This window comes from Xiphias gladius, chromosome 20 (genome assembly GCF_016859285.1).
Source record: "Xiphias gladius isolate SHS-SW01 ecotype Sanya breed wild chromosome 20, ASM1685928v1, whole genome shotgun sequence".
NCBI lineage: Eukaryota > Metazoa > Chordata > Actinopteri > Istiophoriformes > Xiphiidae > Xiphias > Xiphias gladius.
In genome coordinates, this window is record NC_053419.1 from 2,761,194 (window position 1) to 2,788,344 (window position 27,151).

Sequence of the window (27,151 nt, forward strand, 5' to 3'; positions counted from 1 at the left end):
CCACTTTGGAAAAATGTCTTCAATTTCTAAAACATTTTCCAGCTTCCAAAAACTGTCCCCACTTTGTAAAATGTTTTCATTCTTCAAAAATGTTATCACTTCCAAAAAAATGTTCTTACTTTCTAATCATGTTTCCAATTTTTCAAAGTTGTCCCCAGCTTCCAAATAATGTCTGTAACTGAATATTAGGACTTAAGGATTCAAATTCTTAGAATTCTTTAGGTAGTCTGTGATCTGATATTTCGTGATTGATGCAACTCACAAACTAAGCTTAACCCTTAAAATTTTCTAGTATATCTAAAGTATTGTCTTTATGTTACTGTATACCATATTTTATTTAGGTAAAGCCGTTTTTGGTTTTAGCTTTTTTTTTCTTGATGAAAGTAAATGTTTTTTAGTAGTAGTAGATTTGTAGTAGTTTATATTCAGCAAATTAAGATATTGAAAAAATATCTTGTTTTTGTATGTTTTGTAGAGGTACAGTTATTGCTGTGTCGCTAAACACCCCAGGTTCATTTCAGTGAACTTTATAATCAACACACAAAAGAAGCCTAAACTTGTAAGTTTATTCTTGACCTTCGGAACAGTAGTTTCCAAAACAGTGTCAGCTTGCCCACTTACTCGCTTAATCTGGAGCTTATAACAGTATCATATTGTCTTTATTGGCTAATGGAGTTTGCTCTTAAGCTAACACAGACAAGGAGTTCTAAAGGGGCTCTGGTGAAATCATAACAGCTGCTGAGCTCACATGTCAACAAATCCATGTCAGCGGTAACTGAGCAAACTCCATCTGCTGTATCAGTCGGACGCGGGTGAAAGCTCCAGAACAAGCCAGTAAGTGGACCTTGAGTTTGTATTTTCTTTCTTTTGGTCAAAATAAAAGACAAACGTGTTCAGACAGTCAGCTGAGGCAACAACAGAGTGAGTGTCAGGTTATGAAAATTTTCTCCTGTGTTCACTGTATCAATGAACTACAACTCTTTAGACAGAAGTATTATCAACAACAATAACTCCTTATCTCTCTCTGTCTCTCTCCAGAGTTCCTCTGCTCACCAGCATCAGGTTCATCCTCATCTTCATCTTAATACAGACAACAGACCAAAAAAAAGACCACCCACAGACTTAAATATCGCCTGCACTGATCCGTTGTTTTAGTGGGTGATTGTTTCAACCTTCCCACTAAGGAAACCTTTTTCAGGATGACATCACACTGGACATCTGTCAGCTTCTGGAGACTAAAGTGATTTTCTAGATGAACAACAGCAACCACAGCAATAATTGCATCAGCAACGATAAAAACACCAGCAACAACTACTTGTGACAACAAACAACTACAGTAGCAACAGAAAGTGCAACATAGGAACAAGAGGAGCAACAGCAGCAACAAGTGGACTATCTTTCAGCTCAAAGCAGCAACCGAAGCCTTTAATCCTCTCTGTGACTTATACTCTGTGCAAACCTTACAAAAAGCGCTTATCTTGTCTCAGTTTTCAAATTCAGGTAAAAGTTCTTTCTTTTTATATAATGTCGATAAAAACAATTAAAAAAAAAATACAGAAGAAATGCCCTCATTAAACCCAAAGTCAGGTTGCAAACTGCTGGACGGCTTTTGCTATCTCTAACTACTAAATTTCAATGTGCTCTTTGATGAGTTTAGTTGTTTCTGGTGTCAGATAGTCGTCAGTTTTAAAGAAGTCTTCAGGGGTTTTAATTAAATAATGATGATTTACATGAATATGAAATAGAACAACTGCTTATTTAAGTCAAATTTTATACATTAAGAGAACATACGTGTACATTTCTTGGACTGGAGTAAATAAATAATTATATTCACAATCGTTTGTTCGTGCTTTTTTAAAACCTGCTGATACAGAATTTTTTGACTGGGTTTCTGAAGATGTTGATAATCAGTATTCTACACACTGCTGAAATCTCAACCTTTAAAGCAATAATTCGAAATTTAAGGAAAAAGACTAACTTTCTTTCTTTATGAGAGTGTTGCATGAGGATTGATGTCATTCTCGTGTCTGTGTGTGTTCAGTACAGAGCTGGAGTCAGTACAAGGTTAGCCTAGCTTAGCATTAAGACTGAATGCAGAGGGAGACAGCCTGGCTCTGTCCAAAGGTAAAAAGTTTGCCGGCTTGCAGTCTTTGTCCTAAACTAGGCTAACCACATCCTGACTCGAGCTCTGTACTTAGTGCACAGACATCATATTGACATCGAGCTCCTTATCTCAGTCTGAGACCTGTTGGAGGTCAGCTCCAGAAGTTTTGCTGAAGCAGGCAGTTTGCGATGTAATAAAAATAAGAATGACTTTTAACAAATCCTTAGGCAGAACTAAGGGTCTGATTTTTGGATAGAGCAGGAATGAGCCAGTGAATATTGCTTGGAGATCAAAATTTAGAGTTGGGATCAATATTAATCTGAAGATTTGTTTGTTTGTGTGTTTGTGTGTTTGTGGCCTCAGCAGTGGTGTTACAAGCTAAAGAAAGTTTATTGAGTGGAAACATGTTATTGCTGCTTCAAAATAAAATTGTAAATTCCTGATATGAAAAAAGACCAGACCTTAAGTTGGAAGCAAAGAAGCTCATTGCTCTCACTGTCGGAGCTTGTCTGCTGCTGGACAGAAATTGGCCTTCATTTTCGGGGAAGCTAGAGTGTGTATAAGGCATTATTTTTGTGAATGATGGAGACAAAGAGATGGCTGAGACCACATAAACCCAGTAAAGCACTGTTTTATCTGTCATTGTTTGGATGATTAAACTCTACATTAAGCATACAATTAACATTTTTTGAGCAGTTTAGAGTCAGTTGGTGTGAAAGGTGGAGAAGAGGTACCCGGTGAGGCTCAAGCTAGGGAAAATGTCGCCTGCCCCAGTGGCGTCTCCAGAGCATAATGCATTGCATTGTGCCTTTGGCAGTTGCTGTATCCTTACAAAGAGACACCAATGACCAATCAATAACATAATAGACGAATAAAAAGATCTTGCAAAAAATATGAATCCTTGCATTGTTTGCTGATTCTTCACAGATCACGCAACAAATCACAGATTCTTGCTGCCAATTGATTTCATTCATGTTGGGGGCGGGGCTCTTGGTTTGAGCCCAAGGGTGGGGAAAAGGGGAGCCAATGCCGAAAGACAGGACAATCCTCTGTGCCATGTTATGTGGTGCAGTACATGCTCCCCAAAGCAGCAGTTACTGAACTCAGAGATAGCTGCAATATTCCCGGACTAGAATTTAATTACATAATAATTGTAGTCTTCCCAAAAGCTTTAGGCAGAAAACTTAACATTATACATTACAATGATCTTATCAAACAACTATCAAACTACTTGCTGGCTATATCTCTTTGGAAACAGTAAGTTTGCAGAGATACTAGAATGGTCAGTACTTGTATTTGTATAAGGATTGAGAGACTGAGCAGTTTTGTGGGGTCGGTATGTCTAAAGCTGGACCCAGAATCAAGAACACAGCTTGAGTGAATCTAAATCACCTTTTTAACCAGTCATCAGACGCCAGAAACCTTCATGGTCTGTGAACACAACAATCCTCCTAGGCCTTCCATTCACATAATCCTCTAGCAGTGCCAGTGCATTCATCGTACAGCATTATGCACTATTGCTACCACCATAATTATATGTTGAAGGCAATTAGAATGATTGCTTCACACCTTATCCACCATGATAGAATAAAACGCAATGGTGAGTAAATAAACAGAATTTAACACCACTGCCTTGAACGCTAGTCATGGTAAACTTGAACTGCATTGCAATTAAAACTGATGATGTGATATGGAGTGAAATGATTGTGTGAAAACTTTTATTTGCTGTATTTCCCCACCTCACCAATGGCATCACTAACTTCCACAACCTCCTAATGTTTGTACAAATTTATCAGTTTCTGATAAATGCATACGCATCTGTCAGGTACTGTTTTTGTGTGTATGCAACGGTCATAAATGAAGCCCCAGGATTCGACCAAAAACCGATTGTAGTGGCACACCACACATTACATCGAATGACGACAAAATGCGATCCAATAAGCCACAATATATATGTTAATCCCAATGCTCAACTGTCAGCTGGAATGTTCTACGTCCACATACTTTTGACCATGTATCTTAAAATCTATTGTCCAGATTGTTATGAAAATACCCTGATCCCACTCCTGCTCACCGGAGGATGATCCCTTTAGAATTTATTGACCCCATGAACTTTTACATTTCAGACTGTAGTGGCGTTACCAGTAGTAGTTTTACCTGATTCTCAGGTGTCAGTGTCTGAAGAATCAGGTAACTGTCAGGTGATTGTCAGGTAGTTGTCCTGTGAATGTTTGAAGGGCCGCTGGAGGTGCCTTGCCAAGCGCAAAAACATGGCCATTTCTATAATGCCTGACATTTTTGCTGCTTGCTACATACTGCAAAATGTTTGCAAGATAAACAAAGAGAACTTTTTGGCAGAGCGGAACTTTGATGCAGCTATAGACCTCCCACAAGAGCCTGACACAGAGGTCTCTCATGCACTCCAGTGCACAACAAATATGAGAGGCAATGATGAGCATTCCTTAAAGAAACTCTGTCTGATTTTTAATTCTTTCATGCCAGAATTATGAGAGCCCAAGTCCAGATTTTTTCCTCTGTGTTTTTATTCTTCATTAGACATGAAAAAATATTTTGAATTTTCTTTTTTAGTTTTGTGAAAACTGTGGATATGAAATGTTTATCACTGTAAAACAAATATTATTTTAACATATACTGCTCTTGTCTACGGGAAGAACAACCCAAACTACAGTGTATTGAATTGTGAGGATACTCGTTCTTTGTAGGGTTTAGCTCTGATGGTTGTTTTTTAAACATTACTTAAATTAATTTCCCTAAAAAACAGGAAATAAAAATATTATCTAGAGCTGCAGTGATTAGTCCATTATCCAGTTAGTTGATCAAAAAAAGTTAGTCAACTATCTGATAAGCGATTAATCGATAATTAATGAAGTCAATTTTCACGCAAAAATGCCTACATTTTGCAGGTTGCAGCTTCTCAGATTTGAGGATTTGATCTTGATCTCTTATGCTGGGATTTTTAGCTGCACTTACATTTGCTTGCAACTAGTGTTTTCCAGGACTGTCCACTGTAGTGAGTGATATGCAGCCTGGATCCAAATCCTGGCATGTACAAGAAATTTGTTTTTGAATAGTTGTCTACTGTAGTGACCACTATGTGTGAAAGGGTTAAATAAAGTTCCTTCAGTGTACACTAATAGCGGTTGCCGACCCTTTTCTGTTGAATGGTGTCCAAGCTCAGCGTTTTTCAATTCTGGTCCTGGGGACAACTTGCCCTGCATGTTCATTTGAATCAGTTGTGTTGGAGCAGGGAAACACCTAAAACATGCAGGGTAGGAGGTCCCCAAGACCGGAATTGAGAAACACTGTAGTATACATGTCTCATTTTGCAATATGTGTATGTACACATATGACTCATACACCAACCACCGATTAGTCACAATAACAATATTGTCCTTTTTTGGTCTAAATACCAAAATGAAATATACTTAGATAACAATATAAAATAGGAAGTTTTAAAATATAATCATACACAAATAGTGTGTGAGACCACCACTACAAATCACAGTAGTGTTGGTTTATAAACAACGCCCAACTGGTGTAAAATTGAACTGACCATCACAAAGGATTGAATTCATTTGTCTGTAAATATTAAGAATAGAAAGTTTAACAATGTGTATGAAAAATATTGCAATTAGAAGTAAGAAGTCTTTCAGAGGTGATATTGGGGCCCTGACTCTGGTCATGGGGGTACCATGGGTCTTTACTCCAGGAGGCATATGCTGAGTGAGGGTATTGAGGCTGCGTGGCAGGCATCCGCCGGACCAGTTGTCAGAGTAGAGAAGTCATGTCCTGAAGAATAGCCATTCCCTGTGCCTTCTCCACCCACGCCTGTCTCCATACCCACTCTTCATACTCCCACTGCTACGACAACCGAAGCCGTTCTTGCTCGATGAAGTCTTTGTCTAACTCCCTAAACAACTCCCTTATCTCTGCAGATAGCCTTTCTGAGCATGACTGGTTCGTCCCTCCTCTTCTGGAAAACAACACGACTCTAAAAATAGAGACATGAACGACATTAGTTATATTTCTAACTACACAGTAGGTACAAAGCCAGCTAGCATTGTTAGCCATTATCCATTACTTCCTTTGTGCTCCGTATCATGCAAATAGCTAGGCTCCATGAATACATATGAGCAATTAGTATAATCTTACCTGTAATTAAAACCAAATCGTTCATCGGCACAACAGTTTCATCCCAGGGTAACTCGAGGTTGAAGCCGTCTCTGGGTTACTTGAGATGGAGTCCGTCTCCATGCTCCTGACCAAAGCCATAGGCTTGTGACTTGAACTCCATATTACCTTGCGCAAGCTAAAATAGCACCATGTTTTGAGGTCATTTCCACCCCTGCCATTGTGGACCACAATGGACCACGATGGCTGTATCCTTCCAATGTTGCACCGCTCACTCCCTGTGAATTCTCCAGACAAGCTCTATGAGCTCTAATCACAGATGGGTTCGATCAGGCAATGTCTAGTAAAACTGATTCAGACTTTGCGTTCTTACATACAGTTTCTATGGTTAATGTCACGATAAGTTCAGGATTGCAGTGCATGTGTGACAGCAGTTTAAGAATAGTTAAATTATCAGGCTGTTGTTTGTTCTGTCTGATATTTGGCACAAGCTGTTCTTAGTCCAGATGTTGGACTCTGTATGTGTGACTATAATTGTTTGTGTGCACTGTGCATGTTGTGTGTGTGTGTGTGTGTGTGTTAAAGACAGTGAGACAGAGTGAGACCAGCCTGCCAGCTCTGCCCTCATTTGCATCTGCTAATGACTCTATGATGCCAGTTTCTGATCACTGCAAGTACACATTTGAATTCCTGCTTCAGTGCCAGATGCTCTCTCTCTCTCTCTCTCTCTCTCTCTCTCTCTCTCTCATCCAGGGATTCCTGTTTCCATCCTTTAACTGCAGCTCTTTCCGTGCTCTGCATCAGAAAACACCGGCTGAGGTTAAACTGAAGACATGAAGCCACTGCTGGTAATGATGCTCTAGTTGGTCATGATAAAGCTTATATATTTACACTCAAACATCACAACCCTAAACATGACAGTCTAAACCGTGGGCATTAATCTGCTACTGTAACAGGCTCCAGATTTAGGAACCTGGCTGCATTTGCTCTCATTCAGCCACAAGTGCATTACAAGAGCAGACTTACAACAAGGAATGGAACATTTTCAGTTAATAGCCATACAGTTAGAGTGGTTAAATAGGCTCTGGTCTTTGAGGAAGCGCTCTGAAAATTCAAGCGTCAATGCCAATTCTACTGGAGAACTAATACAGCCTTGATAAACGCATACATGCGTGCTAGCTCTAAGCAAAGTCAACAACATAAAAAGCTTAACAGGAGGATGGAAGGAGGAATTGTAGTGGCAGAGGAGGCTGCCATACTTTTATGAGCATATCAGAAGAGCAGCCAGCAGCAAGTGTAAGATAATTGCTCTGACAATTGGGCAAACACCATGCTGCTGATTAAGACCGGATACAGTTGAAAGCTCTGCAAAAGTTAGTAAGCAGACCTTGAGTTGTTTTTGGCTTTTTTTGTCATTATATTTACAGTATAAATCTGGGATTACGTCCCCTGTGTGACCTACGCAGAGCACAGTGTTATGGGTTACTTTACAGGAGTGTGGTGTTGATTCATCTTCTGTCAGGGGCTGGGGTTGAAACAGATGAAAAAAAGTACGTCATACAGGCTGTACATACAAGTGTAAAAGAAACAGCAATCCGGACATCTCTGCTCATCTCTGACCTCCCTGCTCCTTTACTGACGTGCAGAAGCCCATGGAGGGGCATCATTCCAGAGTTTTGATTAGGGTTAACATTAGGATTAGATTTAGTCCTAGTGAAATGACAGAGCATTCTCAGCTTCTATGATGTAACACATTTCAGAATTGTGCAGTGTGGGCATTGTATTTAATTATGAGATCAAATTAATCAGGGATTTGATTTTAGCAAAAATGGGTGTGACTTAGTGACCACAGACCACAAAAGTAAAAACATGGAGCGCAGCAAGGCTTCCATGAGCTAATTTATTGTACTTGTGAACCTAAACCTCACTGCATTCTGTATGTTTCTACCGTCAGGAGAGCCAGAGCAGTTTGATATCAGATGACATAGCAAACAGTATTAGTAACCTCTCTACCGCATTCTCACAGGTTTCACTTTCTCATTTGCACTCAACGGCGGGAGTTAGCAACATGGCGTGACTTCGACATGGTGGTGAGCGGCAGGAAATGTGAAACTAATTTAAATATGGCATCCCCTCATCACCATTTACTTACTACTGGCTGGTTAATACTCTAACAATACTTAGAACACATTTTTCGTGAGTTACATACACAAAGGGTGTTTTTATACAGCAGGCGGAGGCTGCCACTTGCTCCATTGTTTTCAGTGTAAACATGGCTGCACACGTGCGGACAAGCAGCGGCAGCGGCAAGTAGAAGGAGGGCAGCCGCTGTTCTCGTGAACATGCACTGCTCTTTGACGCTGCCATCTGAGCTGACAACTGTTGAACTCTTTTCAGCTCACCGCCTCAGCGTGCCTTGTGATCATAGCACAGAAACCTCGCAGAAACACACTAATGGAGGAGCTAATTATACCTGTGTCTGATAATACTGAATTGTATGATCTCTTCCCATTAGTACAAGGATCAATAAGAAAACTAGGTTTTGGCCCAATTAAATAAAGTATATTATATGTAGGAAATTAGCTCAATTATGAATATGGGGAATATTAATCAGAATTACTACCATACCGAATTTAACCATTCCTCCACTGAGATGGCTTTAAAACACTAAAGAAAAGTTTTTCTTGGTGGCCTGCCAAGAAGAATTTCTTAACCATGAATTATTCTGTTTTGGGGAAAATTAACTGTAAATAAGTGAGGTAGCAGAGAATCATATGAATTAGGGACTGAGATGCAAGACTGAGATGATACTGGGCAACTTGGGTGAAAGTCTGAGTGTGTTTGTTTGTGTGGATGCAGGTCCATGATATACACTCAGCTCCAGGTTGCAGGCTCACAAATGTCTCTGTTGTTCTGATAATGTTATAAAGAGTCTGTTTTGATGCGGCACTGGATGATGGGGATTTTGAATGAGGTTTTCCTAATTCTGGAACAGAACCCGGATGTTCTGATTTCACTTCAGCTCTCCATAATATACTGGCACAGACATAACCAAGCAGTGAGCAGAGAATAAATGAATGAAGGACTGAACCGCAATTAAAATGTATTTTTAACTTCATTGTCTTTACACCTTCATTAACTGATCTTTATCCCCTTTGATGCAGTGCAACAAAGATACAAACATATGACCTCTTTTAGGTTTATAGGTCTAACTTGTTAGCATTTGTTGTCACATCCAGCAGATATTATCATTAATTTAGAGTGGTGTTTGTGTCTCCTGATGAATCTTAGTCCAATATTCACTATACTTTTAGCTCTATTTTTGGTATCCACCAACTCCTGAGAAATATATTTGGATTTTTAACTGCTAAATGCACACCAGCTAGACTGTCTGCTGTTTGGTCCCCAGCAGGTAATGTATAGTAGGTTTATCAGAGCTTTTTTTGCTATAAACAGCTGCCTGCTGTGTCTAAAAATTACATGATGAGAGTTGTGAGAGTGAACTAAAAAATTGTGGCCTGTAAAACCAACGCAATCAACTGAAAGACACTAGAAAGCTCTGTTGCGCTGAGGAAAATTTTGGAGCATAATCATATGTGTTTGTCATAATGTGTATACTCTTTCACATAATTCTCATTTAATCCATTGTTAATATACAAATATTCATTAGAGCAGCTCTACGGATAGGGTTAGCGGTTAAAGAATCCATTATATCAATACAAACATGTAGATGTGTGTGTGTGTGTATGTTTGTGTAATCATAAGTTGTCCTCATTGTTTTTGGATGTCACATTTGATTGGTTGCATCAAAACCAACAGCCTGAATTTACTTTTATTGGAAAGCAAATGAACAGCAGCGGCTTTCCCTCTGCTGATTGATGATGAAATTTCATTAAATCAAATTAAGTTTTGGCTTTTGGTCTGTTTGGTCTAAAAATTAAAAAAAAATTATGCACACTACTGTGTATAAAATATGCCTTTCTTTTAAATAAATTGTTTACAGCTATTATTTTTAATGCAATTTAATTCCTGTTTGGTGAATTTAAAGTTGATTTATTTTACATAATTTCCACTACAAAGTAGACTGCAATGACTTTATTACACTCCTTGATTGCTCAGTTCATCACAAGAAATTTCATGGTATTATGTTCCTTCTACAGTAAGTCTCTACCAACGGAAAAAAATTAAATGAGGACTCCAGGGGGCCAGATGTGTAGATTCACAGAACGCACAGTATGCACAGAGACAGAGACATTCATATACATTCTTTTCATCAGATTTATGAAGCCAGATGTATATCTGGTTCTATTTTATGAATCTCAATTATTGTACAACCAAGCATGTGTCCATGTGCCACATTTCCACTCCAACAGTTCACCATAAATGGATGGAGGAACGCCCTTCAACATCTTTTTGCATATTGGTACTTGTGCCCGCTCCACCACTCATTATAGCTGTCAATGAGAAAACGGCAAAGAACAAGCGAAGTTTTACTGATTGTGTTGCCTTGGCGAGATTCTCCAATAGTACTAGAGCAGCTGTCATCATGCATCATGCATCATACACAGGGCTGTGGATATTTATAGCGCCCACACCATTTATTTATCACAAGTATCTGTAAACCATTATTGCTGTGACATCTCAGTCATCATTATTAAATGTCTGAAAGATAATCAGTAATTAATTTCTAGTGATTTAAGAAGTAGACTACTTCGCAGCTAAGGATAAAATTAAAAAATCATTGATGGGAAAATAATGGCTCAAATGTAGATAAAAGGAATGATAAAGCTCATATCAGTAGTAAGAAATGTTACTAAAATAAAGCAGGGCATCATTAAGCTGAAAAAACAAAACAAACCTATCAGACAGATGGCAGAAACTTTAAGAGTGGCCAAATCAACAATTTGGTACATTCTTATAAAGAAAGAATGCACTGGTGAGCTCAGCAACACCAAAAGGACTGGAAGACCATGGAAGACAACTAAAGTGGATGATCACAGAATTCTTTCCTTGGTCAAGAAAAACCACTTAACAAGTTCTAGCCAGGTCAAGAACACTCACAAGGAGGTAGGCGTAACATTGTCTACAATCAAGAGATGCCTCAAGAACAGAAAGGCCAGATTACACTTTTCCAGAAGCCCTCTAAAAAAGTCTGCCAAGTTCTGGAACAAGATTCTTTGGACAGATGAAACCAAGATTAACTTGTGCAACAATGATTGGGAGTGAAGAGTATGGAAAAGGAAAGGAGCAGTTCATGATCCAAAGCCACCACATCATCTGTCAAACATGGTGGAGGCAGTGTCATGGCATGGGCATGTATGGAACTGCATCACTGGTATTTATTGATAATGTGACTGCTGATAGAAGTAGCAGAATGAATTCTGAAGTGTATAGTTCTGTACTATCTGCTCAGATTCAGCCAAATGCTGCAAAACTGATAGGACGGTGCTTCACAGTACAGATGGATAATAAGCAACCCAAGAGCTTCTATCGTCACCTGACCTCACCCCAACTGAGCATGCTTGTCACTTACTGAAGACAAAACTGAGGGCAGAAAGTACCACAGACGAGCAACTGAAAGCGGCTGCAGTAAAGGCCTGGAAAAGCATCTCAAGGGAGGAAACTCAGCATTTGGTGATGTCCATGGGTTCCAGACTTCAGGCAGTCATTGACTACAAAGGACTTTCATCCAAATATTAAAAATAATCCTTATATTCATATTTATGTTGGTTTGTCCAATTACTTTTGAGCCTCTTTGGCTGTAATTCCTAAAACATTAATGCAATATTTTTGTTAATCCCCAAACATGCCGTTGCAATCCTATGGAATAATACAGCTAAGAAACCTTTCCAACTGTTGACATTGGAGTGTGAGGGACCAAGAATGTCTTTAGATTTGGAAAAAGGTGCCCCCCACACCTTAAAATGAGAAAGGATAAAGCAGATAAAGTGAATTACTAAAAGAAAGAAAAATAAGAAAGAAAAATAAGAAAAAAGGGCCAAGAAAACAGAACTGAGTGCTACAAACAGCAAGTAAAACTGAACCACTGACATAAACATTTTGACCTAACCTTGCCCTTTGACCCTCTGGGCCAAAATGACACCATATAACTTTATTGTTCTAGCATTCATGTTAATTTAAGAACATTCAATAGTAGATATCAACATTTTAATGGTTTTAAAATGCATAATAAGAACAGACACAGGTTGAAATCACCAAATTTCTGTTCTCTGATTAGATCTGTTAAATCAAGTAAGGTATAAATGAAATATATTCAAAGTTAAGATTTGAAGTCACTTGATTTGGGAAGACCTATCTTTAGCTTCAGTAACTGTGTATTTTACTTCTGTCAAATCAAATACATAAACAGTAAAAATGCTTCACTCCACAGCATGCAAAGATGGGCCGTCAATGACAGTGTCCTGGTTCAACAGTGTGATTAGAGACGACATCCTGACAGATAGGAGCTCAGGTCTTGGTTCTTACAGTGACGGACCCAGGCCACCCTGAAACAAGACAGAGGAGTGTCACTCATTTTTCCACATGTGGAGGTCCATGTAGTGAACACATCACAGTCTGTACCTATGATTAACATGATCAGGTCTTACCAGGCTCCAATTCTTCTGGGATCTCTAACAATTGTTTTGGCACAGTTAATTGCCACACTGACATCATCAGTCAGAAGATCTGTTAAAAAAAATGTTAAAAAGTGGACATTAAAGGAACAGCAAGTACAGCTTGTAAAACGCAAGTGGAACAATGAGCCTCTCAAAAGCTCTGTATTGATAAGCCATCTTGGTATATGGGAAATGGATGGCATTTATAAAGAGCCTTTATTCAAAGTGCTTTGCCTCTCATTCATCCATTCACACTCACACTCAAGGGAGTAGTCTTTGTTTCAGAAGTACAATGAAGTCAAAAATGAAAACTTTTCCCATAAAGAGACCTGATACTCTCTATTAGACAATGTTGTATTTTCATCTGTACTATAAAAGATAACTGTCTTTACTGTGTTATCTTTGACTCTCAATTGTATAACATATTCCTAAGAGAATACTAACTGTACCTGAAAAACCATGAAGAGTTGGCGGTACTTTTTTGCCCAGTGTGGTGTCTGCAAGTCTTCTTTTTGGGATGCATATGGCCCCAGTAACCGCCACCAAAAAAATTGGGGAACCTGTATTTAGCCTGAGAGGTGAAATCTATGGCAAAAAAGCCCATAAAGCACTTGCTCCTGCTCATTAATTTAATTGCTGCCATTTAGAGGACAATGTCTACAGAGATTTTAGTGGGAAGGACGCAAAGCCATGACCCACTCTACACATGGAAACTGTGTTATTAAAAGTTTAAATAAGAGGATATTAATGCCAAAACGTTGTTTTTGTCATTTTAGGGTAGATGAACTCCACAGCAAGCTGAAACAAAACATCTGATGTATTATCAGCTTATAAGGTTGCGGTGGCTAATGTGTTTGCGAACACCTTTCTACTTCCACTTCCAGCAATTACACACCAGAGTTGTATGTGTGTCCACTTAATGAATGTAGGTCCAATATTCACTAATCCGCTCTGTTTTGGGCTCCACCAACTTCTGAGAAAACCAGAAGCCTCTAAACCTGGTTTAGAGGCTAAAAAACTAATTATAGCTGCAGAGTTCTTAAGAACTCTATGAGTTCAAAACCACCAGAAACACTTTTACATAAAACAGAGTAATTTGATATGCTGTTAATATTAGAAACACTGTATTGACTAATGCAGCTGTAAAGCTTGGTGTTGGACCAGGAAACAGGGGGATTGGTGACTTAACCTTACAAAACAATGTGGAAAGTAATAAATTAGGAGGAAAATGCCCCTGTGTAGTATTTGAAGTTTTGGATGTAGTGGTTCATCACTAACAGCTGCACTGGATTCCGCATCCATTTGAAGTGGGCGTTCGGCCGTCGCTACACCACCATCGGCTGTTGATCTGGAAGATGCCGTAATCGGTAGATCCATCAGTGTTGTGGTTGACAGCTTGGGTGTTGTAGTGCGACTCCCAATTGGTCAGGCAAACCCCTGCAGAGGAAACAGTACAGACCCACATAAGATCCACCTACCAGCACCTCTAAAGCTCACTAATTAATACATTGTATCAGGTTTGTTTAATCTGTTTACTCTGTACAAAAATGTAAGTGTAAGAGTGACAAATCTATGTATATTTATTTCCTGGACTATTTCCTGGTCGGGACCGGTAACTTCCTATAGTCTCAGCTGGTTGCCTGGGAATGCCTCCTAGCCAGGCTAACGCTTTGTATCCATTGTGTGTGCTGAGCTAAGCTATCCTGCTACTGCCGGTCGCTTCATATTTACTTCATCTAACTCTTGGCAAGGAAGCAAATATGTATTAAGTATTTCCCATACTGATTAATTTTTTCTTTATGAGCTGCTTACCTCATGATAACATATGAGACAACATTAAAATGCAACAAGTTAATGCTGAGCTGATGTTCTCTCTCATCACCTGCAAAATATAATCAAGCCTTAAGGGTCTGCTAATTGATTTCGATGAAATAAATGGTAATCAATAGCTGTCTTTAAATGTGGAAAAAATACAATGAAATTTCTATGATACATGGTTTGTTATGGCATGTTTTGCAAAATGGCTAAGAGTACAAGACTTACTGAATGGGTTGGTATGGTTATATTGTACTGCTGTTAAGACATATAAATGCATGTAAATGAGTAATATTCTCTGCTTCACATACAGTATCTGCAGACAGATACTAATACTCACAGTTGGCCAGGCTGTAGCCATAATAGCCGTCCATCCCATGGTTCTTCAGCTCTCGGGCCCATTCACAGCGTTCGTACACCTTAGCGCTGGCCAATGCCACCAAGAGCAGAAACACCAGACTCCTCATGATTGATTCTCTGCTGGATCAAATGTTCCCACAGCTGCTGCTGAGTGTCTCTTTATAGTCAAATGTCTTCCAAATCTGAGTTGTTTTGTTTGAACTTTGAGCAGCTGTTTGTTTTTCAGGCTGAGTATGTTATCAGTGGGTTAATACACGCTGATGTGAAGGACTGACAAGTTAAAGTCCAGGTAGAGCTCTGGCACAATTTCATCTGCAGTTGAGAGTGAGTCAAAAGCTGACTGAAAAGGTGCCCTGTGGAGTTTTCCTGGAAACAATGTTTCTCTTTACTTTGAGTACTACCCAACGATATTAAGTGTGTGTAACCTTGAGGCATGACAAAAGTGTTGAATGCATTTCCTTCGTATTAAAACATTTGCAAAGCTGATTTTGTATTATATATAAAATTATCCATTGCTACATGGTCTGGGTATCATGGATTCATTCAATTATGTAATTTAATCTCGAAAAAAAGAACACGGAAAAACTGCTGCACCTACTGGGAGCACCAGAACGAAAAAGTGAAAAGTCCTTGAATGTAACCTATTTTTACTGCAGAATAGCATGAAACATGTGCAAGTGTGTAACATTATACAAACAAAATGGGGAACCACACGTAAGAACATTGCTCCATAGATATTAGAGGTGAAAAACTCCACAAAATTATTTTGAAAATCAGACATCAATAACAAAAAAACCAAAAAAAAAATCTGCAGCTAAAAGACATGTCGCCTGCAGCTCTTCAGCTTATAGCTCACTGTGGCTTTTCCTTCAAATGAAAAGCACTGCCAACCAAACAACCCAACCTTATGGATCAAGTACAAGGACATTTTAAATAAATATAAAAGTACAACGAGGAACAAAAAACAAAATTATACCCATATGAAACTTTAAGATATTGAAAATACCATTAATCAAAATCAATTCTGGGATATGTGTGATATGTGAGCAACTTCAACACAAAGCAACCAGAAGCATCACCCATCCAAAACGGAGACATCTGGAGAGCACATTTTGAAAATCTGTACAAAGACATACCGATAAATCAAATCATTTCAGATCAATATATTATAAACTAAAAACTCCAAACATTAGAAGAAACTATTAAAGACAACCAAAACCCCCTTGATTTCCCAATTAGTTGGGAAGTATTGACCACACGGATTAAATCTCTCTGGTCAATGAAAGCCTGTGGTCCAGACAGCATTAAAATGAAATGGTCAAATGCAATACCCCAGAGATGCAGTGTGCATTGTAAGAGTAGTTCCAGTTTGTATTATATCAGGATACTTTCCTGACATCTGGTGCAAAGGGCTCATTTCGCCCATTTATAAGAGTGGGGACAAATCAGACCTGAGTTACTATTTCTGTGTCAGGTGTTGTCTAGGTAAATTATTCTGTAGTTTTCTAAATAAAGTATTACCAGACCACTCCATCTTGAGTAAAAATCAAATTGGCCTCCTCTCAAAACACCGCACCATCAACCATGTACATACCCTTCACACTTTAATTAACAAAAAAAAAATGGTAAGATATTTCCATGTTTTATTGATTTCAAAAAAAGCTCTCAACTCCATTTGGCATGAAGGGGAAATAACAGGCAAAATATATGATCTGATTAAATCAGTCTATTTGGAAAATAGGTGTGCTGTTAAAACTGCAGACAAACAAACTGAATTCTTCATCCAGAGAAGAGGTGTTCATCAAGCTTGCAATTTAAGTCTGACATTATTTAATGTATATCCAAACTTAGAATTGGATTGGTGTGCTGCTCCTGGCCTCTCCCTCTTAGTTAGAGAGCTGAAGTCTCTTTTTTATGCTGATCACCTTGTTCTACTGTCTCCTACTGAACAAAGACTACAGCAACAGCTGGACATAGTAGAAAAATACTGTCGGAACTGGGCCTTGGCAGAAAATATGAAGAAAACTAATATCATGATTTTTCAAAATGATATCAGGAAAACAAATACATAATCAAATTATTGAATACAGTATGAGCTATACCTATCTTGGTATAACCAAAACAGCATCAGGATGTTTCAACTTGGCAGTGAATGCAGTAAAAGAAACACCCAACAGAATCTCTACATGCAGAATTCGGTGGATATATTTTACACGTACAAAGAAAAAGCAGACACCCACTGATAATTAACATTCAAAAGAGAGCACTCAGATATTTTAACCAACTTAAATCTCCATTCCAAAATCCTCTAAACCCAAAAGCTGAGCCCAGAAAAGACTCCCCTATGTCAGTTAGTGATGAGACTAACTGTCCCTTCTCAAACACACTCAAACATCTATTTTAATCAATTTAATTCTATAATTCCAAATCTTAATGAGCTAAATGACATCTCAAAATACTCCTGGGAGAAGGAGAGGGGGCATATATTGCTGCCCAATATACAATATATCAACTTGCCACAACCTGAGGGACAGTGAATGACCTAGACACAAAAACATGCATGCATATAAAATACTGTAAATATAAAATTAATACATACATGTATATTGATCTTGGTGTTATTTTATTTGTTATTTTATTGAGGGTTTTTTTTGGCAAAATTGTATGTTGAAGCTTTTGCAACATTGTTTTTTTATACTTTGATGCCAATGAAGCACCTTTGAATTGAAAAGAATTGAGTCCTATGGTAAATCCCAGAAAAAAGAAAAAAAAAATCTTAACCAAAATGGTTAAATTAGTAAATAGTTCCAAAAATAAATGCAACAATGTACCATCATTGGATTTACATTTATCAGAGACTGGAGACACAAAGGATTAAATTTATGTAACATGACCTTAGAATAATAAAAATCACTGAAATGAATTAACCTGTGTCTGCTATTTATTGGACTACTTTGAATATGGGAAAGTGCAACCTCCATATTTTATTAGGCAACACACTCTGGCGAAAGAGAGAGCAAAATTGATTGCAATCGAGTGTCTTTCACTAGTGAACTCAAACATGGGGAAGTTTTCCCTCACAAAACGCCTAAGCTTCATATAACGAAAACAAATAGAGTGAGGTAGGTTGTACTTTCTGTCTAAATAAAGGTCCTTTATACAATTAAGCCCTTTTACACTCCATGTAGCAAATGTGTTGTCCAACATTGCAGAGGTAAAGGAATGATTGTGGCAAAAAGGTTGTATATATCCAAATACTTGGGACTTTGTAGATATGTTTAATCTTAATAAGAATCTTCATTGAATTTCTTACAACAAAAATATGAAAATTTGTAAAAAGTGAGGAGGACAGTGAGGCATATAGCTTTATTAAGGAAATAAACTCTAACTTTAACGAGAGGGGGGCAGAGTTCAGTGATTCATGGTCTGGTGAACCCCACTGCCAGCATGTCAATGCCCTAGCATTAGCTGGCCAGTAGGAATCTTTAAATACTGGAAGACCCAAACCGCCATCCAGAGTGGGCCTAAATAGATGTTTTTTTGATAATCTGTTTTTATAACCCCAAAATCAGCCAAGATCAATAAAGAATTTTTGAAAGAGATATAGAAATTTTGGTAGAGACAGCAAAGTTTGATTTGAGCAAAAGTTTAGAATTTTTTAAGATTTTAAAGGAGCTATATTTAAGTTTTTGCTGTCGCTACATAGCCCACGTTAGCATTAACAGCTGTTTACTTACCAGTCTAGAAGAAACGTTGCAAGTTCAGCAATAAACTTCATTTCTTTACTCAGCTGTCTCCAATGGCAGAAAGCAGCACCAATTTTGACTCTTTTTTCTGCCTCTATTTTTATCACTTCTTTTCTTCTACTGAAGTTAGCATGCCAACCTGCTATCCCCAGCCCTTTCCAGTCTTGTAATACCTCTTTTCCATAGTGAGTCACTGCAGCATCCAGCCTGCCCTCAGTCCGTCATGAGAAGATGAAGAAGTAGCACTGCCCAGAGGACATATTATAACCCCTTTTCTTGTTACTGCAAGCGCTGTCTATGTCACAATAACAAAAATTTACATATAGCACCTTTAAATCCTAAATATGTATTATAACCCTGAACAACCTTAATGGGGCAAACTTTTAAAATTGTATTTTCTCCAATAAACATTTCAACACAATTCACTTTAGCCCAATTCAGTGTAACTTCAAATTTTACTGAATAATATAATGTATTAAGGAAAAGATAAGGAATACCCACTTCAGGTTTCATTAAGGTAACAAGTAGATCATTAAACAGCGTAACAAATTTCTAATGTACCACCTGAAACACCCTTGATGTGAGGTTGACTTCTTGTCCCAATTGTCAAAGTTTCCAGTGCTAAATTAAATTAAAAAAGGGGACAGGCAATCTTCCTGTCTCACCATATATAGACTAAATGGCTTTGATGAGGTATTATTTGCTATGACAGAGGGTTTAGGAGACTGATAAATCATTTCAATCCAGTCCAAAAAAATCCTCCCACATCCAAAGCTCCTCAAAGTTTCAAATAATTATGGTCATTCGATAGAGTCAAAAGCTTTCTGGGCGTTCAATGTCATCGCAACTGCTTCAGTGTTTTTACCCTAGTCAAAATACAATCAGAGACTCGATAAGAATCGATAGAATAAATTTAAGTCTCAATTAGAGACTTAAATTAAAAAAGGAAAACCTGCCTGGGATAAAGTCAAATTGATCTGGGTGGACAATTATTTCTATCTGTTCACTTAATCTGGTGGCCAAGATCTTTGTAAATATTTTGAGATCAAAATTGAGCAATCCCACCCCCCCGGGGCATTTACCTGTTGGGAATCCTCTAAATTGACCTCCACACTATGCCTGTTATTATTGATATTTTGGAGACAATGTCAAAAACAACCCTCTCGCCCGCCTTCCTCCTTAATTAGCTATGGCTGTGTAGTTCAGAGCATGAGATTGGCACGTGCTGGGCGCATATGCAGATCTTGGAGGACACAGGCGGCGTTGAGAAATGCCTGTGCAGCTCTACTTTCTGACTGCTGCTCATGTTTGTCAGTAAGGTGAGAAACAGACCAGTTGTTGACCAGGATATTGTCCACAATGCTTTTGAAAAAGTGTGGACTAGCTACCTAACCAGTGATAGAAGTTACGTTATTGTAATGACAGTGACCGCAGCACACACCTATGCTCAGAATACATGTCATGAAAGAGGGCTGTGTATGGTATAGTCAAGTCCATTTTAGTTATATAGCGCCAAATCATAACAGAGGTTATCTCAGGGCACTTTTCATATAGAGCAGGTCCAGACTGTTCTCTTTATAATATCATTTACAGAAACCCAGTATTCCCCTGTGAGCAAGCACTTGGCGACAGCGGCAAGGAAAGACTCCTTTTTAACAGGAAGAAACGTTGAACAGCTCAGGGTGGGCGGCCACCTGTCTCTCATAGAAAATTCCTGTAGACTTGGTGATTATTGTGATTAACTGTAATCTGACTTGGAAAATAGTGGTCTGCCCTTAATATAACAACTGAAACAGTCCATAGACTGCTCTCTTTTTATTAATGTACCTAACATTGTGCCTAGAACAACTTTACACATTACTAAATATAATATATAATTTATATATTATATTTATATACTGCGTTTGTACAGGTGCTAGAAGTCCTTGAAAATACTTGAATTTTAATGTGGTATTTTCAAGGTTTAAAAGTGCTTAAATTTTGAATAAAGTACTTGAAACTGCTTAAAATTGTAATTGCATTACTTCCAGAGTAAATAGCTGGCTCTGTGACACATTTTGCAACTTGAAACTTCGTTGTGTTTTCCCTTTAATTTGTCTCCCTTCTGTAGAATTCTCTCACAAAACATAATTTTGGTTGTTTATATGACAGTAACATACAATTTAATGTGATGAACAAGTGAAATAATCATTTTGAGTACATGTACTCAAAATGATTATTTTGCTTCATATTGTGTTATGTAGTGTACATGTATACAGTATATACATATATATATATATATATGTATATATGTATATATATATATATATATATATATATATATATATATATACAGTATATATATACATATATATAGATATGTAGATAGATATCTATCTACCTATATATCTATATTATTCATCATACTAAATAATAATAAATATAATTATAGAAAAAATATATAAAAAATATAATATTGTAGTATTCTACCTCAGAAGCATATGGGTTCAACAAAGGTCTGGTGTGTGGTGGCAGCATGTCCTCATAACCTGGGGAAATTGGGAATGGCTAAAATATTTTCAGATGAGGAAGACCACATTTGTACAGCTGTGCGAAATCCTTCGGCCACATCTAACAAGATGATCTAACTGGGTTCAGAAGTCCAGTGCCTGTGGAACAACGTGTGGCCATGTGCATCTGGAGATTGGCTACCAACCTGGTGCATAGATCCATTACCCATTTATTTGGTATTGGCCTATCAACAGCTTGTGCTATAGCCAATCATGTTGCCTCTGTAATTGTGGACAGGTTGCTCTCGCTCTATTTTAGAACACCCATGTCTCTGATTCAAGGTTTCCGTAACTGTTGGAATTTCCTGCAGTGTGGATAAGCTATTGATGGGACACATATTAGCTTTTTATCTCCGTCAGACACCCGTGCAGAGTACTACAACCGTAAGGGGTCCTGCTCCGTCATTGCAAGGCGTGGTAGACCATCGTCCCAGGTTCTGGGACATAAATGTGGGTTGTCCAGGCAGGGTGCATGATGCCAGAGCATTTGGGAGCTCCAGTATTTATGACAGGGGTTAGAGTGGCACACTGTTCCCCAATCTAGCAGAGAGGATTATGGGTGTAGATGTGCTGGTGGTGATGTTAGGCAATGCTGCCTACCCACTCCTCCCATGGTTGATGAAACCATACCCTGAAAGCAGCTCAACACCTGCAAAGACAACCTTTAACTACCGGTTAAAAAAAAAAAGTCAGCATTGGTCTCACAGAACTTATTTTAAAAATGGTTTTATTGTCTCCCCAAATATCAAGCAAGCATTTATTTTCCTCATTAGGTCAGAGAGATTCATTCACGGCCATGTTTGAATTAGATAGTCGAATGGATGTCACATTCTAAATAGCTGTCCACCTTCGTGTTTTGGTAAAGTTGTTTTCACACCTGATGCAAACTGTACCAGAGTACACATAACCGTACTTGAGACCACCTTTTCAAATGAACCTGGATCCCATCAATACAGTACACAGTGTTCACACCGATCAAACGAACTGGACTTTGCGGTCAAGTATACTTGGATCCAGGCCCAGGCCCCTGATTTAAAGTCTCCTTAGGCCTCAAAAGTTAGGACATTTTCAGAAAATAAGGACATTTGTTAAACTGGATATTTATAGACAGTAAGGACAATGGTATAGTAAGTGGAAATATTTTTGGAAAGTTAGGACATATTGAAAAATTATGACATTTTTTTCAAATATGAGGAGATATTTGTAAAGTGAGGACATTTTTAGAGAGTGAGGAGATTCTATTGGCATGGGGGGACTTTTTGAAAGTGAAAGTTTTGGAAAGTAGGGATTTTACACAGTGAAAACATTTTTAGAAAGTGAGCATACTTTTTTGATAGAGGACATAATTTGTATTTTTTGGCATGTTGGGAACATTTTTACAAAGTGCAGTCCTTTTTAAACAGGGACCACTTTTTGGAAAATGATGACTTTCTGCGAGGACATTAGGATTAACATTTTTAGAATATGAAAAATATTTATGGAAGTTGAAGAAATTATTTCAATGTTTCAGGTTCTGAAAAAGGATGATATTTTGTAAATTTGAGGACATTTATTTTTAACGGTATGGACAAAGTGAGGACATTTATAAAAAGTGAAAATATATTTAAGAAGTAAGGACATTTTTGAAAAGTAAGGACTTTTAAAGAAGAGAGATATATTTTTTCAAACAGGTGAGTACATATCAGAAAATGAGGGCATTTTATCCTGTCCTCACTTTTTCAAAGACTCTGTGAGTCTAGCCTCGGTTTGAGGATTAGGGTTGAGTTTTGGTTAAGGAAAAGTTAGGTGGCAATCTTAAGGAACATTTTATGTCAAAGAGAGTCTTCACAAAAACTGAAGACAAGTACAAAAAGCATGTGTGTGTGTGTGTGTGTGTGTGTGTGTATGCATTTACTTGTATTTCCATCTTTGTGAGATCAATTCAAGTATGACTGAGAAAGTGAGGAAAATTTGAAAAGTGAAGAAAATGAAGACATTTTGTGCAGACCAAATTTCTTCAAAGACTGTGTGAGGGTTTAGAGTAAGCTGTTTGGACCTAGAAGCGTAGAAGTGAAAGCGTGTGTATGTGTTCTAATGCAATCAATTCCATTATACTTTCATCGACTTGTTTTTATTGTGTATAATTTTAGAGGCATACTGCTTGTTCTCCTTAGCATCCAATGACATCAACACTCTACACAAAATTACAAAGTTTAACTATGAGAACGGGAGCTGCATGTCACTGCTGGTTACATTCAGACATATTTTATCATACAGAGCTGCAATCAGTCATGATGGAGTTCCTGAACTCCATTTACTCCACTAATTGTCTCCATTCTCTTGCTGCACTGTGTTTTCAGATTCTTCAAAACGCCCTCACGCTTGCTCTCCTCTCCCTCTGTCTTGTCTGAAATCTGAAACACAGGCAGACAATGCAATTAATCAGCCAGCCGAGTGAAGGCAGTCAGATCAATAAATCTGCACACAGAGAGGAAGATCAGGATGGAACCATCTGAGTCAGAGAGAGAACCTGAGATGTTCAAGGGATGGAGGTTCTAGATACAGCTGTGAATTTCTAAACTGTTCCACAGCTCTGCAACAAAGAAAAGACTCTTCGCTTTTCCTTTTGTGCTGACGTTGATTTATTACAATTCTTTCCTATTCAATTTTAACTTGAAGAAGCTTCGCCACACAAATGAGAGATGAACATGATTTATTAACAAAGTCTTGGCGCAGACTCAGAATCCATTGATGGCTTGACTGAGACTAGAACAGATCCAGGCAGAGTGCACTGCAGGAGGGCACTGGAGCCTGCCCCAAAACCCACACTTAACAGGAAGTGGGAACCCGCTAATCCGGAAAGGGATTCAAGTATTAAGAGGGAGATGGAGCAAGCAAGTAAGGACCATGTGACAGATGAAGCTAGATAGAAAGCTTTGTGAACCCAGAGTAAGGTAGAAATTAATGTGCCACCATACTGCCAAACACCAGTATATGCAATGCTTGTTGCAATACTAGTGTTGGACAAAAATATGGTTCCCTGACCCTCTAGGATATGAGACCTATCAGGGGGACCGTAGTAGCCTGCAGCCACAAGTAATGAGTGTAAGTGATTGCTAAACCAATGTTTAGTGAAAGGGAGGCCGGTCGCAAGCAAGATAGGGTGATTCTCAGGTGAAGACCCATGTGTCTTAAGTAATTGTATAAAGGCAGAATTCATTGTCACTGCGTGCAATGGAAATGTGGCGACCTGAATTGTGGGTTTCTGTTTTAGAGTGTTTGAGGAAAATGGTGAACATGGAAGCAGGAAATGAAATGTCAGAATTGTAGAGATCGTGAATACAATGGATGGTAGAGAGGAGAACGCAAATTCACCACAACGCATGAAATTGTAGAATGCAGAAAATAGGCTAGCCTCTAGACCCAGCTGGCAAGTGACCGACCTTGAACATTGAAATGTGGTTGAAATAATGTCCATTGTTGAAAAATGTTGAAGCTGATGGTTGTAAAAGTTTATAAAATACTTATAAATCAAAGTTGAAATTTAAACGAGATCTTTACATTGAACATAATGTCGTCAACAACATATGAAAGACATTTCTGTCTTTTAAATTATTATTATTATGATAATTATTATTATTTAATTAGCATTTTATTATATTTTGATCATAACACCACTTCAAAAGTCAAAAATGTTATGTCAAAAATAAATGCTAAATAAATGCTAAATAAAAATGCTAAATTTATATGTTAAAGATCTAATTATTATCATTAATAAAACTGCTACTACTACTGTTACAACTACTAATAATAATGTATATACAATAATTAATCAGAATCAGTAAAACTTTAATAAATAAATAATAGTAAATTAAAAACTACTATAAATAATAATAATTTATAGTATAATAGTAATAATAATAAAATAATAAAAATAATAATAAAAAAATAAATACACAGTAAGTGAATAGAAAAATTTATAAATGCAAATGCATAAAAGGTAATGTTAAAGGCCTCTTAACAATAGTATACAGTATGTCCACGGTCCTGTCTCTTCTGGTAGCCCACTCCACAACTGAGTGAAAGTGGGGAGAGTCTTGTCTAGTTGAAGTCCCCAGATATCATGAAGAAAGAGTCTGGAGTCTCGTGGTTTCTAGGTTAACTGAGGGATGGATGTAAACAACATGCAAGATTACACGTGAGAACTGTTTGGCTATATAGTATATATAACAATTCTAACAATTCTATGTCTGGGCTGCAGAAACTTTCCTTTGAAAGCCATCGATGGTAGCGACGGGATCCGGAGTATCTTCCTGTAGCCATGTCTCTGTAAAACACATGACACTACACTCATGGAAGGCGCTCCTCACAAGGGCCACTAGCTCATGCATCTTATTAGTGATCTCAAGTTGCCCATGATGACAGAAAGGAGACACACTCCTCCCCATCAGTCTCTGATGTCTTGACCCAGCTCTCTTCCCCCGTCTTTTCGTTCCTCCTCTGCATCCTCTGTGTGTCCTCCTCTGATTTCTGCAGACCGCTGATTGCTATTATCATTCCGGTCGCCATCCTGGCCGGCTTCAGCGCAGTCAGTTGGTCCCTTCATTCATCATCATTCCTTTGATGTGTTCAATGCCTCCAGTACCAGAGGCAGCCAAGCAGCCCGACAGCATGATACAACCTCCACCATGTTTTACTGTAGGTAGGCTGTTCTTTTCCTTATGGGCTACATCATCATTCAGGTCATGTTGACACTGAAAATTCAGCACAGGTGAGTCTTATTTTTTATTTTTATTTTATTTTAGGATTTTTTTTTAATTCATGCCAATAATTGTGTCAAGTGTACATATTACATCTATTTTTTATTTCACAATATTAGAGAATTTTTTTTAATGTTTTGGTTCAGTAACTTTGGACATTTTATTATTTTACTGATTATATAAAATTGGTTAATTTGTCCTTATTTCCAAAGATATTCGAAATTCTGTAGTTAAAATTCAGGGGTTCCAATAATTTCAACCAGGACTGTACAAAATCTGCCCGGGGGTGGTTTGACACCTACTGACCTTTCTCAAATAGGGGTTCAAGAGAGTGTAAACTGTCCCATAGAGAGATTGGTGAAATTTCATCCAAACTCTCTCAATGGGAAATGCCAAGGGAATTTGCCAGACAACCATGGACTCTTGCTGTTCTGGAAAGAGAGAAAATAACTGAATTCCAACCATTTTTACTGTGCACTGGACCTGTTTCTCTCCACACAGTGCTGCGTGAGAACCCTGTCCATACTGTTGGACTCTCATGAAGAAGATGAACAAGAAACGCATCTACTGCCTGTGTTGTTGTTAACCATGTTGGGGATGGCTGTGCCTTTGGGAAGGAAGAGAGGACAGATAAAATGCGTCTATGTGTGATGTGTACCACATTGACAGTTTAGAGAGTTTCTTTGCCAGTCCATGTAACTCTAAACTTACCAACAGAGCACTTCTAAGGGATGAAAGAAGAAATGGAAAACGAAAGCTCATTGAGCAGTAGGACTTGGGCAAGAAAGCCATCTGTCTTCCATTTGTAAATGCCTTTGTTCTAATACCAATGCTTCATGGCAGTGAAAGGTATTAAGAGCTGTCCCCGGATACTGGATGTGCCAGACTTAAAAGGTTGTAGAGACATTGTAATTATTTTTTTTAGTATTTCAATGATGTGTGACTATTAGTGTTGGACTATAAAAAGAAGTATGTCATTTTGAACACAGACGCCCCACTGTGGAGGTGCTTATACTCTAAAGGTGTATGCTTGTAACAACATTTAGCACTATTTGTAACACTGCACCCC

The 27,151-nt window shown here is 38.1% G+C and overlaps 2 protein-coding genes across 4 annotated transcripts in view; one reads left to right on the forward strand and one right to left on the reverse strand.

Moving 5' to 3' along the window:
* Window positions 1–1,892, forward strand: part of mbd2 (methyl-CpG binding domain protein 2) — a 33,328-nt gene extending 31,436 nt beyond the window's left edge. Inside the window, exon 8 of one of the 2 annotated variants that reach the window (XR_005709715.1) lies at window positions 1,039–1,892. The gene's annotated coding sequence lies outside the window, so the exon portion shown is untranslated. The remainder of the gene's footprint in view (window positions 1–1,038) is intronic. The other variant, XM_040157878.1, reaches the window with a different exon arrangement.
* A 2,806-nt stretch (window positions 1,893–4,698) lies between these two features.
* LOC120806546 (lysozyme C-like) lies at window positions 4,699–15,438 on the reverse strand. 2 transcript variants are annotated; one of them, XR_005709712.1, is made up of 5 exons: window positions 15,029–15,438; window positions 14,152–14,310; window positions 12,865–12,943; window positions 12,641–12,762; window positions 4,699–6,116 (listed from the first exon to the last, which is right to left on the reverse strand). XR_005709712.1 is itself a non-coding variant. In XM_040157831.1 (4 exons), the coding sequence occupies exons 1-4, from the start codon at window positions 15,153–15,155 to the stop codon at window positions 12,696–12,698; spliced, it is 432 nt and encodes a 143-aa protein (XP_040013765.1). In that variant the 5' UTR covers window positions 15,156–15,437; the 3' UTR covers window positions 11,980–12,695. The 2 variants fall into 2 exon arrangements, 1 of the variants encoding a protein (XP_040013765.1); XM_040157831.1 differs by lacking the exon at window positions 4,699–6,116 and having other exon boundaries at window positions 11,980–12,762; window positions 15,029–15,437.
* Between the last annotated feature and the right edge of the window lie 11,713 nt (window positions 15,439–27,151).